Source organism: Dendrobates tinctorius, unplaced genomic scaffold, assembly GCF_039654945.1.
Source record: "Dendrobates tinctorius isolate UK_male_01 unplaced genomic scaffold, ASM3965494v1 ptg000236l, whole genome shotgun sequence".
NCBI classification, from domain to species: domain Eukaryota; kingdom Metazoa; phylum Chordata; class Amphibia; order Anura; family Dendrobatidae; genus Dendrobates; species Dendrobates tinctorius.
The window spans coordinates 5,220,282-5,238,172 of NW_027361903.1; the positions used below are offsets into that span (position 1 = coordinate 5,220,282).

General features: G+C 48.8%; 1 protein-coding gene across 3 annotated transcripts in view; it reads left to right on the forward strand.

Annotated features, from left to right (window-relative positions):
* Window positions 1–17,891, forward strand: part of NRAP (nebulin related anchoring protein) — a 188,470-nt gene that overhangs the window by 29,727 nt on the left and 140,852 nt on the right. For 2 of the 3 annotated variants that reach the window (XM_073556640.1, XM_073556641.1), the window contains exons 4-6: window positions 9,429–9,533; window positions 9,617–9,703; window positions 9,955–10,062. In XM_073556640.1, coding sequence (XP_073412741.1) covers window positions 9,429–9,533; window positions 9,617–9,703; window positions 9,955–10,062 — 300 coding nt within the window. Of the gene's footprint in view, window positions 1–4,431; window positions 4,576–9,428; window positions 9,534–9,616; window positions 9,704–9,954; window positions 10,063–17,891 lie in introns of those variants that run through there. The other variant, XM_073556642.1, reaches the window with a different exon arrangement.

Consider the following 17,891-nt stretch of genomic DNA (forward strand, 5'->3'; position numbering starts at 1 on the left):
GGGCATTTGAGGAGTGGAGACATTGGTTGGAGGGAGCCAAACACCAAGTCGTGGTCCTTACTGACCACAAGAATTTGATTTACCTGGAGTCGGCCAAGCGCTTGAATCCTAGACGGGCTAGGTGGGCCTTATTTTTCACACGTTTTGATTTTGTGGTCTCTTTTCTTCCGGGCACTAAGAATGTCAAGGCAGACGCCATCTCTAGAAGTTTCCTTGCTGATTCTCCTGTTGTGACTAGGCCTGCTACCATCTTAGGCGAGGGGGTAGTTCTTTCTGCCATCTCGCCCGATTTGAGACGTGCTCTGGAAGAGTTTCAGGAGGACAAACCTGAGCGTTGTCCCAGTGGAAAGTTGTATGTTCCTGACCAGTGGAGGAAAAGAGTGATGTCTGAAGTTCATTGCTCTGCATTGGCTGGTCATCCAGGTATTTTTGGTACTAGAGATCTGGTGAGTCGTTTTTTTTGGTGGCCCGCCTTGTCTCATGATGTCAGGAATTTTGTGCAGTCCTGTGGGACTTGCTCCCAGTCTTAACCTTGTTCTCGCTCTAGTGGCTTGTTGATGCCTTTGCCGGTGCCCAGGAGCCCGTAGACCCATATTTCAATGGATTTTTATCTCTGATATGCCTGTCTCTCAGAGAATGACTGTTATTTGGGTGATTTGTGATAGATTCTCTAAGATGGTCCATCTTGTACCACTCCCTAAGTTGCCATCTAACTCTGAGTTGGTGCCCTTGTTTTTGCAACAGGTGGTTCGCTTGCACGGGATTCCTGAGAACATTGTATCTGACAGAGGAGTTCAGTTTGTGTCTAGATTTTGGAGGACTTTCTGTTCCAAGCTGGGAATTCAGTTGTCCTTCTCCTCTGCGTTTCACCCTCAGACCAATGGGCAGACGGAGAGAACAAACCAGACTTTGGAGTCATATTTGAGATGTTTTATTTCTGCCGATCAGGATGATTGGGTTTCATTTTTGCCCTTGGCCGAATTTGCTTTAAATAATAGAGCTAGTTCTGCCACTTTGATGTCACCTTTTTTTTTGTAACTTTGGGTTTCACCCTCGATTTTCTTCAGGGCAGGTGGAGCCTTCTGCCTGCCCAGGTGTTGACACTGTGGTGGAGAGAATGCACCAGATCTGGGACCAAGTAGTGGATAAGTTGTCTCTCTCCCAGGAAAAGGCCAAGCGGTTTTCCAACCGGCGTAGGACCGTTGGTCCCCAGTTTAAGGTGGGTGATATGGTTTGGTTGTCATCAAAAAATATCGCTATGAAGGTGGCTTCTCCTAAGTTTAAGCCTAGATTTATTGGACCTTACAAGATTTTGGAGATTATTAATCCGGTCTCTTTTCGTTTGGCTCTTCCTGTCACATGTAAAATTCATAATGTGTTTCATAAGTCCTTGTTGAAGAGGTTTGTTGAACCAGTAGTTCCTGTGGTGGCACCTCCTGACCCTGTATTGGTCGAAGGTAACATGGAATATGAGGTAGAGAAGATACTGGATTCCCGTCTGGCTAGACAGAGACTCCAGTATTTGTTTAAGTGGAAGGGTTATGGTCAGGAGGATAATTCCTGGGTCTCTGCCTCTGATATTCATGCCAAAAGATTGGTGCGTGCCTTTCATCGGGCTCACCCGGATCGCCCTGGTGGCATGGATGAGGGTTCGGTGACCCCTCCTCAAGGGGGAGGTACTGTTGTGAGTTCATTTTTCCCTTCACTGTTGAGGTCTGATGAACTCCCTCCTTTTGTGAAGGAAGGTAGTGAGGCTGATTACCAAACACCTGAGCAGCTAGATAATGACTGGGTGGCTGGAATTGAGGACTGGATATAAGGCAGCCGACGCCCTTCTTTCTTGCTGGTGATCCTGCTGGATTCTTGGAGACCAGTCTGATTCCTGCGTCTCAAAGCCAAGTTTTTCTGCTCTGCTTTATACACTTCAGTTTTGTGTTTGTTTTGCCTTGTTTTTTGGGAGTTCTGCCATCCCCGGCCGGGGGTGAGCTGAATTCCATTTTTGTCTCTGATCTGTTGATCTTTTGCTCTGTCTTCAGAATATACCTGAGTGCTGATTTAGTCTTTTGAAGCCTAGCGACTTCAGGGCCTGTTTTTCCTATCAGTCGGTTGGCACATTTTGGATAGGGGTTTTGCGGATGGCAGACAGCAGCTTTCCTGTCCTGTCCTACTTTAGTTAGCTTGGGCCCCATCATTTGCTCTACCTGTCTTTCTATCTGTGTTAGTGTTTTCATCTTGCTTCACCGTCATTATATGTTGGGGGCTGCCTATTGCTTTGGGGTCTGCTCTGGGGCAGTTTAGCTTTTCCCCTTTCTGTCTTTAGGCTATGTAGTTCTCCGGCTGTGATCGAGGGGTCTAGGGCACCGTAGGAACCCCCCACGGCTACTGCTAGTTGTTGTGGATAGGTTCAGGGGTCTGCAATCCGATAGCTGCCAATCTCTCTGGTTTTTCTGGACTTAGCTAGTATTTTGTTTTTTCCTCCTTCGGTGACTCATCATAACACACAACAGTGGAAGAAGCAGTGGTGTCACCCGCAGACACTGTTACTGCAGCCTGGGGTTTGGCCCACAAAGTCGGGTGCTTTGCTGCCATGTGCCTGATCATGCTGGTGGTGGTAAGGCTGGTAGTTTTGCTATTCCTGCTGATGCTGGCATGACAGGTGTTGCAAATGAACTGTTTGGGGTTATCGACAGAGTCTTTAATAAACAACTAGACTCGGGAAGACCTAACAGTTGGACTGACAACTTCCGCCATGTAGGTGTTACGGGGAACGGTTGCACGCCTACTGTCTGTAGCCTCCACACTGCTTTTTGCTGCCTGAAGTGGTGTGATGCCTACCTCCCTTGTGTGCTGCTGTCCTCGCTCTGCATGTCCTCCTGCCAGGTTGGGTCTGTTACTACATCATCCACCACCTCATCTTCCACTTCCGCACCCGGGTCCTCCTCCTGACTTTACGGCAATTGTGCTCCATCATCATCCACCTCTTGTGACCATGGCTGCTCAAAGATTTGTGCATTGCTACATGGAATATCATCTTGCCCCACTTCAAGTGGACCGGGTGAGAGGCACGAATCTCCAAATTGAAAACTGAACAGCTCTTTGGAGTGTCCGAATGTGGTATCAGTTGTCTCAGGGCACTCAGCATGGTGGGAGGAAGGAGGATCAGGGTGAGGAATATGCGGTCCAGATTTACGTCTACTGTGACTTGACCTAGTGGAAGACAGGGTGCTGGTGGTGGTGGATAGGTAACTGGAAGTATTATCCGCTATCCAACCAACAGCCTTTTCACACTGCTCGGGCTTCAATAGTGCTGTCTTGCCGCGGTCCCCTAGGAATTCAGACACTAAGGTCCAGCGAGAAGATGTGGGTGTTTTCGCTGGGCCAATTTCAGCTTGCCCACGGCCTCGGCCTGCACCATCACCATCACGTCCATTTCCCCGTCCCTTGCCATACACCATGCCCATTGTAAATGGGCTAGAATCTTATACACGTTCACTACAAATGGCAGAATTGGAAGCCAACTTGTATGTGATACGTGTGCTTGAAAACCACACTTTTACCTATCTGGACTTTAGGTAAAAATGTTTTTGGCTTATCAGATTTAATAATTATGTTAACAGACTGCAAAAACAATACAATGTTTTGGCCTAAACTGGCCAAACTTTGAGCACGCACAGATATCAGCTGGCAGGCGATACCACTACGACAAACGTGTGCCTTGTTTTTTTTATTTTTTGGCTAACTAGTGCTGTATATCAGTACTGTGACACCCAGGACAAGAAAAGAAAAATGCCGTAAACTGGCCAAACTTTGAGCACACACGGATATGAGCCGCCACGGAGTTACCACACAGAAGAATGTGTGGCCTGTATTGCAATTACCCCTGGGGCCAGGTATATACAGCCAATATATCCTACAGGTAGCAGCAGCACCAGAACACAGGAAGGGAATGGACCCTCTTGATGCATGCAATGATCTATATACACCCATACAGTGCCTGCAGGCCTTGCACTGATGGGTATACAGCGACGTACACTACCCTGCCTGCCTAACACTGGAACCTATATACTCTGGAATTAGTCATTAGAAGGACTGTTGGTTCATCTGGATTTGAGTTGTTTAGGATGGTAGACCCCACACTAACTAATAAATCCCCAATTCTGACCCTAGCTCGGCAGCAGCTCTCCCTACACTCTCTCAATCCGGAGCTGAATGCGCCGAGCAGGGCGGCGTCCGGTCTCTTATACCCCTGATGATGCTGTGCGGCCAGCCAATCACTGCACGACCACAACAAAGATGGCTGCAGCATTTCATAGCCTGGCAGACAATCCCTGCAGCGTGATTGGTTCTGAAAAGTCTGCCGAAAAAGCTGGGTGGAGACCCGAGTTCCCGCCTAGTAATCCTGGAAATACTCGGTGCTCGCCGAGTACACCGAGCACACTAATACTCAGGCGAGTAACGAGTAGAGGTGAACACGTTCGCTCATCACTAAAGACGAGTCCTGGATTTGCATACTTCTCACCTCTCGCACTTTCTCGCCTCGTCTTCTGACCCTGGTGTTTGCTGTGACAGCTGCGTGTAAGTCAGACATAATAATAAAACGCGGGGCTCTGTTTCTCTCTCCGGTTTGGGTCGTGTTCCGGAATGTTCCGTGGTATTCCGTTCTATTTTGGAGATCTGTTATTTACGGATCCTGTATATGTAAAGTGGTTTCCTTCCTCGCTCTCTGCGGCTGTCGCTGTCAATCAGTTATCGTGTCTGCGGCAGGATCCCTGTAGCAGGTGGAGGCCCCCATGTGTTAGACAGGGGGCTTCACAGTCCGCAGACTAAAGAGGTCACATGACACGGTCACAAATCGCCCAAATAATGCAAGCGAGATTTATAGACAATTTCATGCAATTTTTGATGTGTTGAGCTTTGCATCACTAGGAAGATTTACTGATCTGGACTCAGGAAAGCTGGGTGATGTCGGCTGTCATCCAACTTTTCCAGGAACAGTCAAAGCCAAGACAGTGATACATTTTGTAGATTTGTGTGCAGCATCACTGTCATGTCACTCAGTATCTCCCTGATTACTATTGGCTGTCAGAGTAGGTTGATTTGCCATTCAGGAACCATGGAAAGGAAAGTGATCACAATAGTAACTTTTGAATAGACTTTGTGTTTCGATGCTTCACCAATTTCCAGATCTCTCTTTGCTGTCAGTACATGGGATGATGGGAACCTTCATTCTTTGGAGGTGATTTCCTAATGTCCGTCACACATTTATGGTTTGTTACAATGTATCAGTTGAAGTTAATAGTCAGCAGTTTGCATAAATGTTTTATCTCAGGTAATTGTCTACACGGATACATTGTAACAAACCCTCAGATGTGTCAGCAGAATTAGGGCAGGATGGGCTTTTAGATGAAGGGTGTATATACATACTATGATCAAGGTGCGTATTTTGCAGGAAGTTTCACAAAAACTGGCTACGATTTTGTGAAAATTGAAGAACAAATCATGATTTGACCGCACCTTAAGTCCTCATCCAGACATCGGAGTTGGACGTACAAGTTCTATCTATCGATGATTTTATTGGATAGAACATGAAGCCGTTATACTCCATGGAGATGTTCATATGTCGGTGTTTTACCGGCATCATGGATGAAAGTTACTCATAGAAGTCTATGGGTGCAGGAAAATCCCTGAGATCACAGGGAAGGGAGCAGCGTAATCCGTGTGGTGTCCGAGATTAATGCTGTAATGTGCAAGAGACAATCTGTAATCAATTTATTCATTAATTCATAAGTGGAAATCCCTGAAGAAACTGATGATAAAGACTAATAATGACCAAACACAATGACACTGATCAATGAGGTGAGGGAGAAGATGTAGGAGGGCCGCACTGTGGAGAGGACGGGTAGGTGGCAGAGAAGAGGGGGAGATGTAGGGAGGTGCCACACTGTGGAGAGGACAGGTAGGGTGATAGAGAGAGATGAGGAGGAGATGTAGGGTGGTGCAGCACTGTGGAGAGGATGGGTAGGGTGGTAGAGAGAGATGAGGAGGAGATGTGGGGTGGTGCAGCACTGTGGAGAGGACGGGTAGGGTGATAGAGAGAGATGAGGAGGAGATGTAGGGTGGTGCAGCACTGTGGAGAGGACGGGTAGGTGGTAGACAGAGATGAGATGTGGGGCGGTGCAGCACTGTGGAGAGGATGGGTAGGGTGATAGACAGAGATGAGATGTGGGGCAGTGCAGCACTGTGGAGAGGATGGGTAGGGTGGTAGAGATGAGGAGGAGATGTAGGCCAGTGCAGCACTGTGGAGAGGATGGGTAGGGTGCTAGACAGAGATGAGGAGGAGATGTAGGGTGGTGCAGCACAGTGGAGAGGACGGGTATGGTGATAGACAGCGATGAGGAAGAGATATACGGTGGTGCAGCACTGTGGAGAGGACGGGTAGGGTGATAGACAGTGATGAGGAGGAGATGTAGGGTGGTGCAGCACTGTGGAGAGGACGGGTAGGGTGATAGACAGTGATGAGGAGGAGATGTTGGGTGGTGCAGCACTGTGGAGAGGACAGGTAGGGTGGTAGAGATGAGGAGGAGATGTAGGGCAGTGCAGCACTGTGGAGAGGATGGGTAGGGTGCTAGACAGAGATGAGGAGGAGATGTAGGGAGGTGCAGCACAGTGGAGAGGACGGGTAGGGTGATAGAGAGAGATGAGGAGGAGATGTGGGGTGGTGCAGCACTGTGGAGAGGACGGGTAGGGTGATAGAGAGAGATGAGGAGGAGATGTAGGGTGGTGCAGCACTGTGGAGAGGACGGGTAGGTGGTAGACAGAGATGAGATGTGGGGCGGTGCAGCACTGTGGAGAGGATGGGTAGGGTGATAGACAGAGATGAGATGTGGGGCGGTGCAGCACTGTGGAGAGGATGGGTAGGGTGGTAGAGATGAGGAGGAGATGTAGGCCAGTGCAGCACTGTGGAGAGGATGGGTAGGGTGCTAGACAGAGATGAGGAGGAGATGTAGGGTGGTGCAGCACAGTGGAGAGGACGGGTAGGGTGATAGACAGCGATGAGGAAGAGATATACGGTGGTGCAGCACTGTGGAGAGGACGGGTAGGGTGATAGACAGTGATGAGGAGGAGATGTTGGGTGGTGCAGCACTGTGGAGAGGACAGGTAGGGTGGTAGAGATGAGGAGGAGATGTAGGGCAGTGCAGCACTGTGGAGAGAATGGGTAGGGTGCTAGACAGAGATGAGGAGGAGATGTAGGGAGGTGCAGCACAGTGGAGAGGACGGGTAGGGTGGTAGAGATGAGGAGGAGATATAGGGAGGTGCAGCACTGTGGAGAGGATGGGTAGGGTGGTAGAGATGAGGAGATGTAGGGAGGTGCAGCACTGTGGAGAGGACAGGTAGGGTGGTAGAGAGAGATGAGGAGGAGATGTAGGGTGGTGAAGCACTGTGGAGAGGACGGGTAGGGTGGTAGAGATGAGGAGGAGATGTAGGGTGGTGCAGCACTGTGGAGAGGATGGGTAGTGTGCTAGACAGTGATGAGGAAGAGATGTACGGTGGTGCAGCACTGTGGAGAGGACGTGTAGGAGGTAGACAGTGATGCGGAGGAAATGTAGGGTGGTGCAGCACTGTGGAGAGGAAGGGTAGGGTGGTAGAGATGAGGAGGAGATGTAGGGCAGGGCAGCACTGTGGAGAGGATGGGTGGGGTGCTAGACAGAGATCTGGAGGAGATGTAAGGTGGTGCAGCACAGTGGAGAGGATGGGTGGGGTGCTAGACAGAGATGAGGAGGAGATATAGGGTGGTGCAGCACTGTGGAGAGGACTGGTAGGGCGATAGACAGAGATGAGAAGGAGATGTAGGGTGGTGTAGCACTGTGGAGCACTTCGTGGGTGAGAGAGATAAGTTTAGGCTGGGGTCACACTTGCAACTGCAATGCGGGAAACTGTCGCAAGTGTCTCACCTCAATACCCGGCACTGCCGCCTGGTTTGATATATCGCAGTTGCAAGTGTGACCCCGGCCTCATATCGCATTCTGCAGCTCCATCTTTATTACATTTCTGTATCACTTTTGCTCCAGAATCTGGCTGATAGGTAAAGATTCGCTGATCTTATTGTAGTCTTCACTTTTCTCAGGTCTTGTGACATTTCTCTTCCATGTGGTGCCATTCCTGACAGTATGAAATGGCATCACCCTGTCACCCGTCTGCTGGACACTGGTGTTATAAAGAATTAGACTGACCTGGGGACAATTCTTGCTAGTTAGAATTTTGTTGTCTAAACTTTAGCTTTGCTCCTAAGATTTTCATTACAGTGTACTCATTTTTGCAACATTGTCTTGAACAAAATTGTTAGGAAAATTATTTTCTGGGTGCAAAATCATAAATCTTCTATGAAATGAATGGCCAACATTTGTGGGATTATTTTGTAGTATGGCGTCTCACAGAAAATGTTAGTTCTGAAAAGAAACTAAAGGTTTTCTGACAAGTCTGGGGGGTGTACTCATTTATGCTGCGCACTGCATATACATAGGGCTTAGTGACACATTAAGGTTTTTAAGCTAACTTTGTTTTTTCTACTTTGCGGCCAGATTTTTTGATTTGATCAATACCATCAATTTTTCAAATCGCTTCCAGAAATGCTCCTTGTGAGAGGTTTGTGCGCACAGTGGGTTTTTTTGCAAAGTTTTTGGGGCAGATACTAAGCAAAACCTCCATGTTTTTGAGGAGGATTTGGAGAGTTTCTGTTCAGTTTCTGCTCCAAAAACCTCCTAAAAAATAATCTCGGTGGCACACAACTTTGGGGGAGTTTTTGGAAAAGTTTTTTTTGCATCCAGCACATGATTTGCAGCTTTTTCCTTCACTCGCTGCTTCTTAGAAGTGACCCGCTCTTTTTTTTTTTTTTTTCTCTCCTTCCATTTTTTTAAAGCCAAAAACAGAAAAAACGCACAAAAGACTTTTTCTGATATGAACGGCAAAGATCCTTTCAGGTGTTTCTAGAGGCAGAGCGGCTCCACGAGACTCCTCCGGGACCCCTCGTGTCTAGGGGTACGTGCACACAGCGTGTTTAATCCGATGCGGACCCTCTGTATCATAAAGCCGCTCCAGAAGGAGTCGGCAGCACTTTTCTCACCAGCGGTTTCGCCGTGATCTCCCGGTGTCTCAGCCGCCGGCATCGTCTATGACAGAGGTCATAGGTCCCAATGAAGCCCACCCCAAAAATGAACGTAGTATTGTACTTTTTTTAACCGCCTCAGGGATTTCAAACCAAGAAACGACATAAGGCGGAATGTGTGCACGGCGTCGTTCAGTCGTTGCTCCGCGTTAGGTCCAGCGTCTGTGTCCGCCCCAGGCGGTATCGTGAGGTTGCTGCTCTGGACGAGCGGTTTCTGGGCCTCGGAGCAGCAGGACGTTTATCCCACGTCACTTTGTCTCCGCAGATTAAATATCGGGAGGACGGAGAACGATTCAAGTCCGTTTTCCACTGGGACATGAAAGGTATCGAGCACGATCAGAACTACAAATCTCAGCATGCCATGAAGCAGGTATCTCAGCACTTGGTGCAAACATTGAGGTCGGGGGGATCGGGGGCAGCTTCTGACAGCCATTGATTATTTTTTCCCCCCAGAATGTATGTGAGGAGGGGGAATCGTGGCTGTCTAACGTGGACCCGGACATGGTGCGCATCGAGCAGGCGCAGGAGACCATGAATAATGTAAGACCCTCAGGAAGCAAAGTGGCGGGTGATCTGGGTGTGAGGTTTTCTGGAGACGGACGCCCGATGGCTCCATCTATAGTTTACACACAGACTGATCTAGGAATGTCCACATGAAACCCAAAACGGCTCCTATTCAATGCCATCGTGCCATCACCTGAGCGGGGGCCGCTAGTGACAGCCCCACGTGGCGGCTTTCATCAGTGACTTTCCATGTGGTACTCACTCCATATGATGATGTTTCTTCCCAGGTGCAATATACAGAGGAGTACGAGGAGCCGATCAGGAAAGGAAGCTTCCCGGCCATGATCACCCCGGCCTACCAGACAGCACGGAAAGCGGCTCAGCTGGCCAGCAACGTAAGTGTCCCATCATACACCGCAACGTAAGTGTCCCATCATACACAGCAGCATAAGTGCCACATCATACACAGCAGCATAAGTGCCCCCCGATCCTGTACACAGCAATGTAAGTGCCCCATCATACACCGCAACGTAAGTGCCCCATCATACACCGCAACGTAAGTGCCCCATCATACACCGCAACGTAAGTGCCCCATCATACACCGCAACGTAAGTGCCCCATCATACACAGCAGCATAAGTGCTACATCATACACAGCAGCATAAGTGCCACATCATACACAGCAGCATAAGTGCCCCCCGATCCTGTACACAGCAATGTAAGTGCCCCATCATACACCGCAACGTAAGTGCCCCATCATACACCGCAACGTAAGTGCCCAATCATACACCGCAACGTAAGTGCCCCATCATACACCGAAACAAAAGTGCCCCATCATACACCGCAACGTAAGTGCCACATCATATACAGCAACGTAAGTGCCCCATCATACACCGCAACGTAAGTGCCCCATCATACATCGCAGCGTAAATGCCCCATCATACACCGCAATGTAAGTGCCCCATCATACACCGCAATGTAAGTGCCCCATCATACACCGCAACGTAAGTGCCCCATCATACATCGCAACGTAAGTGCCCCATCATACACCGCAACGTAAGTGCCCGCATCCTACACCGCAATGTAAGTGCCCCATCAAACACAGCAAGGTAAGTGCCAGATCATACACCGCAATGTAAGTGCCCCATCATACACCGCAATGTTAGTGCTCCATCATACACCGCAATGTAAGTGCCCCATCATACACAGCAACGTAAGTGCCCCATCATACACCGTAATGTAAGTGCCCCATCATACACCGCAATGTAAGTTCCCCCATCATACACCGCAATGTAAGTGCCCCATCATACACCGCAATGTAAGTGCCCCATCATACACCGCAATGTAAGTGCCCCATCATACACCGCAATGTAAGTGCCCCATCATACACCGCAATGTAAGTGCCCCCATCATACACCGCAATGTAAGTGCCCCCATCATACACCGCAATGTAAGTGCCCCATCATACACCGCAATGTAAGTGCCCCATCATACACAGCAACGTAAGTGCCCCATCATACCCCACAATGTAAGTGCCCCCATCATACACCGCAATGTAAGTGCCCCATCATACACCGCAACGTAAGTGCCCCATCATACACCGCAACGTAAGTGCCCCATCATACACCGCAATGTAAGTGCCCCCATCATACACCGCAATGTAAGTGCCCCATCATACACCGCAATGTAAGTGCCCCATCATACACCGCAATGTATGTGCCCCATCATACACTGCAATGTAAGTGCCCCATCATAAACAGCAACGTAAGTGCCCCATCATACACAGCAATGTAAGTGCCCCATCATACACCGCAATATAAGTGCCCCATCATACACCGCAATGTAAGTGCCCCATCATACACTGCAATGTAAGTGCCCCATCATACACCGCAATGTAAGTGCCCCATCATACACTGCAACGTAAGTGCCCCATCATACACTGCAATGTAAGTGCCACATCATACACCGCAACGTAAGTGCCCCATCATACACCGCAATGTAAGTGCCCCATCATACACTGCAATGTAAGTGCCCCATCATACACCGCAACGTAAGTGCCCCATCATACACTGCAACGTAAGTGCCCCATCATACACTGCAATGTAAGTGCCCCATCATACACCGCAATGTAAGTGCCCCATCATACACTGCAATGTAAGTGCCCCATCATACACCGCAATGTAAGGGCCTCATCATACACCGCAATGTAAGTGCCCCATCTTACACCGCAACGAAAATGCCCCCATCATACACAGCAACGTAAGTGCCCCATCATACACCGCAATGTAAGTGCCCCATCATACACCGCAATGTAAGTGCCCCCATCATACACCGCAATGTAAGTGCCCCATCATACACCGCAATGTAAGTGCCCCATCATACACCACAACGTAAGTGCCCCATCATACACTGCAATGTAAGTGCCCCATCATACACCGCAATGTAAGTGCCTCATCATACACCGCAATGTAAGTGCCCCATCATACACCGCAATGTAAGTGCCTCATCATACACCGCAATGTAAGTGCCCCATCATACACCGCAATGTAAGTGCCCCCATTATACACCGCAATGTAAGTGCCCCATCATACACCGCAACGTAAGTGCCCCATCATACACTGCAATGTAAGTGCCCCATCATACACCGCAATGTAAGTGCCCCATCATACACCGCAATGTAAGTGCCCCATCATACACCGCAATGTAAGTGCCCCATCATACACCGCAATGTAATTGCCTCATCATACACCGCAATGTAAGTGCCCCATCATACACCGCAATGTAAGTGCCTCATCATACACCGCAATGTAAGTGCCACATCATATGCAGCAACGTAAGTGCCCCATCATACACCGCAATGTAAGTGCCACATCATATGCAGCAACGTAAGTGCCCCATCATACACCGCAATGTAAGTGCCTCATCATACACCGCAATGTAAGTGCCCATCATACACCGCAATGTAAGTGCCCCCATCATACACCGCAATGTAAGTGCCCCATCATACACCGCAACGTAAGTGCCCCATCATACACTGCAATGTAAGTGCCCCATCATACACTGCAATGTAAGGGCCTCATCATATACAGCAATGTAAGTGCCCCATCATACACTGCAATGTAAGTGCCCCATCATACACTGCAATGTAAGTGCTCCATCATACACCGCAATTTAAGGGCCTCATCATACACTGCAATGTAAGTGCCCCATCATACACCGCAACGTAAGTGCCCCATCATACACCGAAACGTAAGTGCCCCATCATACACTGCAATGTAAGTGCCCCATCATACACTGCAATGTAAGTGCCCCATCATACACCGCAATGTAAGGGCCTCATCATACACCGCAATGTAAGTGCCCCATCATACACCGCAATGTAAGGGCCTCATCATACACCGAAACGTAAGTGCCCCATCATACACTGCAATGTAAGTGCCCCATCATACACTGCAATGTAAGTGCCCCATCATACACCGCAATGTAAGGGCCTCATCATACACCGCAACGTAAGTGCCCCATCATACACTGCAATGTAAGTGCCCCATCATACACCGCAATGTAAGTGCCCCATCATATACAGCAATGTAAGTGCCCCATCATACACTGCAATGTAAGTGCCCCATCATACACTGCAATGTAAGTGCTCCATCATACACCGCAATTTAAGGGCCTCATCATACACTGCAATGTAAGTGCCCCATCATACACCGCAAAGTAAGTGCCCCATCATACACCAAAATGTAAGTGCCCCATCAGGCACCGCAACGTAAGTGCCCCATCAAACACCGCAATGTAAGTGCCCCATCATACACTGCAATGTAAGTGCCCCATCATAAACCGCAATGTAAGTGCCTCATCATACACCGCAATGTAAGTGCCCCATCATACACCGCAATGTAAGTGCCCCATCATACACCGCAATGTAAGTGCCCCATCATACACCGCAATGTAAGTGCCCCATCATACACCGCAACGTAAGTGCCCCATCATACACCGCAATGTAAGTGCCCCATCTTACACCGCAACGAAAATGCCCCCATCATACACAGCAACGTAAGTGCCCCATCATACACCGCAATGTAAGTGCCCCATCATACACCGCAATGTAAGTGCCCCCATCATACACCGCAATGTAAGTGCCCCATCATACACCGCAATGTAAGTGCCCCATCATACACCACAACGTAAGTGCCCCATCATACACTGCAATGTAAGTGCCCCATCATACACCGCAATGTAAGTGCCCCATCATACACTGCAACGTAAGTGCCCCATCATACACTGCAATGTAAGTGCCCCATCATACACCGCAATGTAAGTGCCCCATCATACACCGCAATGTAAGTGCCCCATCATACACTGCAATGTAAGTGCCCCATCATACACTGCAACGTAAGTGCCCCATCATACACCGCAATGTAAGTGCCCCATCATACACCGCAATGTAAGTGCCCCATCATACACCGCAATGTAAGTGCCCCATCATACACCGCAATGTAAGTGCCCCATCATACACCGCAACGTAAGTGCCCCATCATACACCGCAACGTAAGTGCCCCATCATACACTGCAACGTAAGTGTCCCATCATACACTGCAATGTAACTGCCCCATCATACACCGCAACGTAAGTGCCCCATCACACACCGCAATGTAAGTGCCTCATCATACACCGCAATGTAAGTGCCCCATCATACACCGCAATGTAAGTGCCCCCATCATACACCGCAATGTAAGTGCCCCATCATACACCGCAACGTAAGTGCCCCATCATACACTGCAATGTAAGTGCCCCATCATACACTGCAATGTAAGTGCCCCATCATACACCGCAATGTAAGGGCCTCATCATATACAGCAATGTAAGTGCCCCATCATACACTGCAATGTAAGTGCCTCATCATACACCGCAACGTAAGTGCTCCATCATACACCGCAATTTAAGGGCCTCATCATACACTGCAATGTAAGTGCCCCATCATACACCGCAACGTAAGTGCCCCATCATACACTGCAATGTAAGTGCCCCATCATACACTGCAATGTAAGTGCCCCATCATACACTGCAATGTAAGTGCCCCATCATACACTGCAATGTAAGTGCCCCATCATACACCGCAATGTAAGGGCCTCATCATACACCGCAATGTAAGTGCCCCATCATACACCGCAACGTAAGTGCCCCATCATACACCGCAATGTAAGTGCCCCATCATACACCGCAACATAAGTGCCCCATCATACACTGCAATGTAAGTGCCCCATCATACACCGCAATGTAAGGGCCTCATCATATACAGCAATGTAAGTGCCCAATCATACACTGCAATGTAAGTGCCCCATCATACACTGCAATGTAAGTGCCCCATCATACACCGCAATGTAAGGGCCTCATCATACACTGCAATGTAAGTGCCCCATCATACACCGCAACGTAAGTGCCCCATCATACACCGAAATGTAAGTGCCCCATCATACACCGCAATGTAAGTGCCCCATCATACACTGCAATGTAAGTGCCTCATCATACACCGCAACGTAAGTGCCCCATCATACACCGAAATGTAAGTGCCCCATCATACACTGCAATGTAAGTGCCTCATCATACACCGCAATGTAAGGGCCTCATCATACACCGCAATGTAAGTGCCCCATCATACACCGCAATGTAAGGGCCCCATCATACACCGCAATGTAAGTGCCTCATCATACACCGCAATGTAAGTGCCCCATCATACACCGCAATGTAAGTGCCTCATCATACACCGCAATGTAAGTGCCCCATCATACACTGCAATGTAAGTGCCCCATCATACACTGCAATGTAAGTGCCCCATCATACACCGCAATGTAAGTGCCTCATCATACACAGCAATGTAAGTGCCCCATCATACACCGCAATGTAAGTGCCTCATCATACACCGCAATGTAAGTGCCCCATCATACACCGCAATGTAAGTGCCCCATCATACACCGCAATGTAAGTGCCCCATCATACACCGCAATGTAAGTGCCCCATCATACACCGCAATGTAAGTGCCTCATCATACACCGCAATGTAAGTGCCTCATCATACACCGCAATGTAAGTGCCCCATCATACACCGCAATGTAAGTGCCTCATCATACACCGCAATGTAAGTGCCCCATCATACACCGCAATGTAAGTGCCCCATCATACACCGCAATGTAAGTGCCCCATCATACACCGCAATGTAAGTGCCCCATCATACACTGCAATGTAAGTGCCCCATCATACACCGCAATGTAAGTGCCTCATCATACACCGCAATGTAAGTGCCCCATCATACACCGCAATGTAAGTGCCCCATCATACACTGCAATGTAAGTGCCTCATCATACACTGCAATGTAAGTGCCCCATCATACACTGCAATGTAAGTGCCTCATCATACACCGCAATGTAAGTGCCTCATCATACACTGCAATGTAAGTGCCCCATCATACACCGCAATGTAAGTGCCTCATCATACACCGCAATGTAAGTGCCCCATCATACACTGCAATGTAAGTGCCCCATCATACACTGCAATGTAAGTGCCTCATCATACACCGCAATGTAAGTGCCTCATCATACACTGCAATGTAAGTGCCCCATCATACACTGCAATGTAAGTGCCTCATCATACACCGCAATGTAAGTGCCCCATCATACACTGCAATGTAAGTGCCCCATCATACACCGCAATGTAAGTGCCTCATCATACACTGCAATGTAAGTGCCCCATCATACACCGCAATGTAAGTGCCTCATCATACACCGCAATGTAAGTGCCCCATCATACACCGCAATGTAAGTGCCCCATCACACACAGCAATGTAAGTGCCCCATCATACACCGCAATGTAAGTGCCTCATCATACACCGCAACGTAAGTGCCCCATCATACACCGCAATGTAAGTGCCTCATCATACACCGCAATGTAAGTGCCCCATCATACACCGCAATGTAAGTGCCTCATCATACACTGCAATGTAAGTGCCTCATCATACACCGCAATGTAAGTGCCCCATCATACACCGCAATGTAAGTGCCTCATCATACACTGCAATGTAAGTGCCCCATCATACACCGCAATGTAAGTGCCCCATCATACACTGCAATGTAAGTGCCTCATCATACACCGCAACGTAAGTGCCCCATCATACACCGCAATGTAAGTGCCTCATCATACACCGCAATGTAAGTGCCCCATCATACACCGCAATGTAAGTGCCTCATCATACACTGCAATGTAAGTGCCTCATCATACACCGCAATGTAAGTGCCTCATCATACACTGCAATGTAAGTGCCCCATCATACACCGCAATGTAAGTGCCCCATCATACACCGCAATGTAAGTGCCTCATCATACACCGCAACGTAAGTGCCCCATCATACACCGCAATGTAAGTGCCTCATCATACACCGCAATGTAAGTGCCCCATCATACACCGCAATGTAAGTGCCCCATCATACACTGCAATGTAAGTGCCTCATCATACACCGCAATGTAAGTGCCCCATCATACACCGCAATGTAAGTGCCCCATCATACACCGCAATGTAAGTGCCTCATCATACACCGCAATGTAAGTGCCTCATCATACACTGCAATGTAAGTGCCCCATCATACACCGCAATGTAAGTGCCCCATCATACACTGCAATGTAAGTGCCTCATCATACACCGCAATGTAAGTGCCCCATCATACACCGCAACGTAAGTGCCCCATCATACACCGCAATGTAAGTGCCTCATCATACACCGCAATGTAAGTGCCCCATCATACACCGCAATGTAAGTGCCCCATCATACACTGCAATGTAAGTGCCTCATCATACACCGCAATGTAAGTGCCCCATCATACACCGCAATGTAAGTGCCCCATCATACACCGCAATGTAAGTGCCTCATCATACACCGCAATGTAAGTGCCTCATCATACACCGCAACGTAAGTGCCCCATCATACACCGCAATGTAAGTGCCTCATCATACACCGCAATGTAAGTGCCCCATCATACACCGCAATGTAAGTGCCCCATCATACACTGCAATGTAAGTGCCTCATCATACACCGCAATGTAAGTGCCCCATCATACACCGCAATGTAAGTGCCCCATCATACACCGCAATGTAAGTGCCCCATCATACACCGCAATGTAAGTGCCTCATCATACACTGCAATGTAAGTGCCCCATCATACACCGCAATGTAAGTG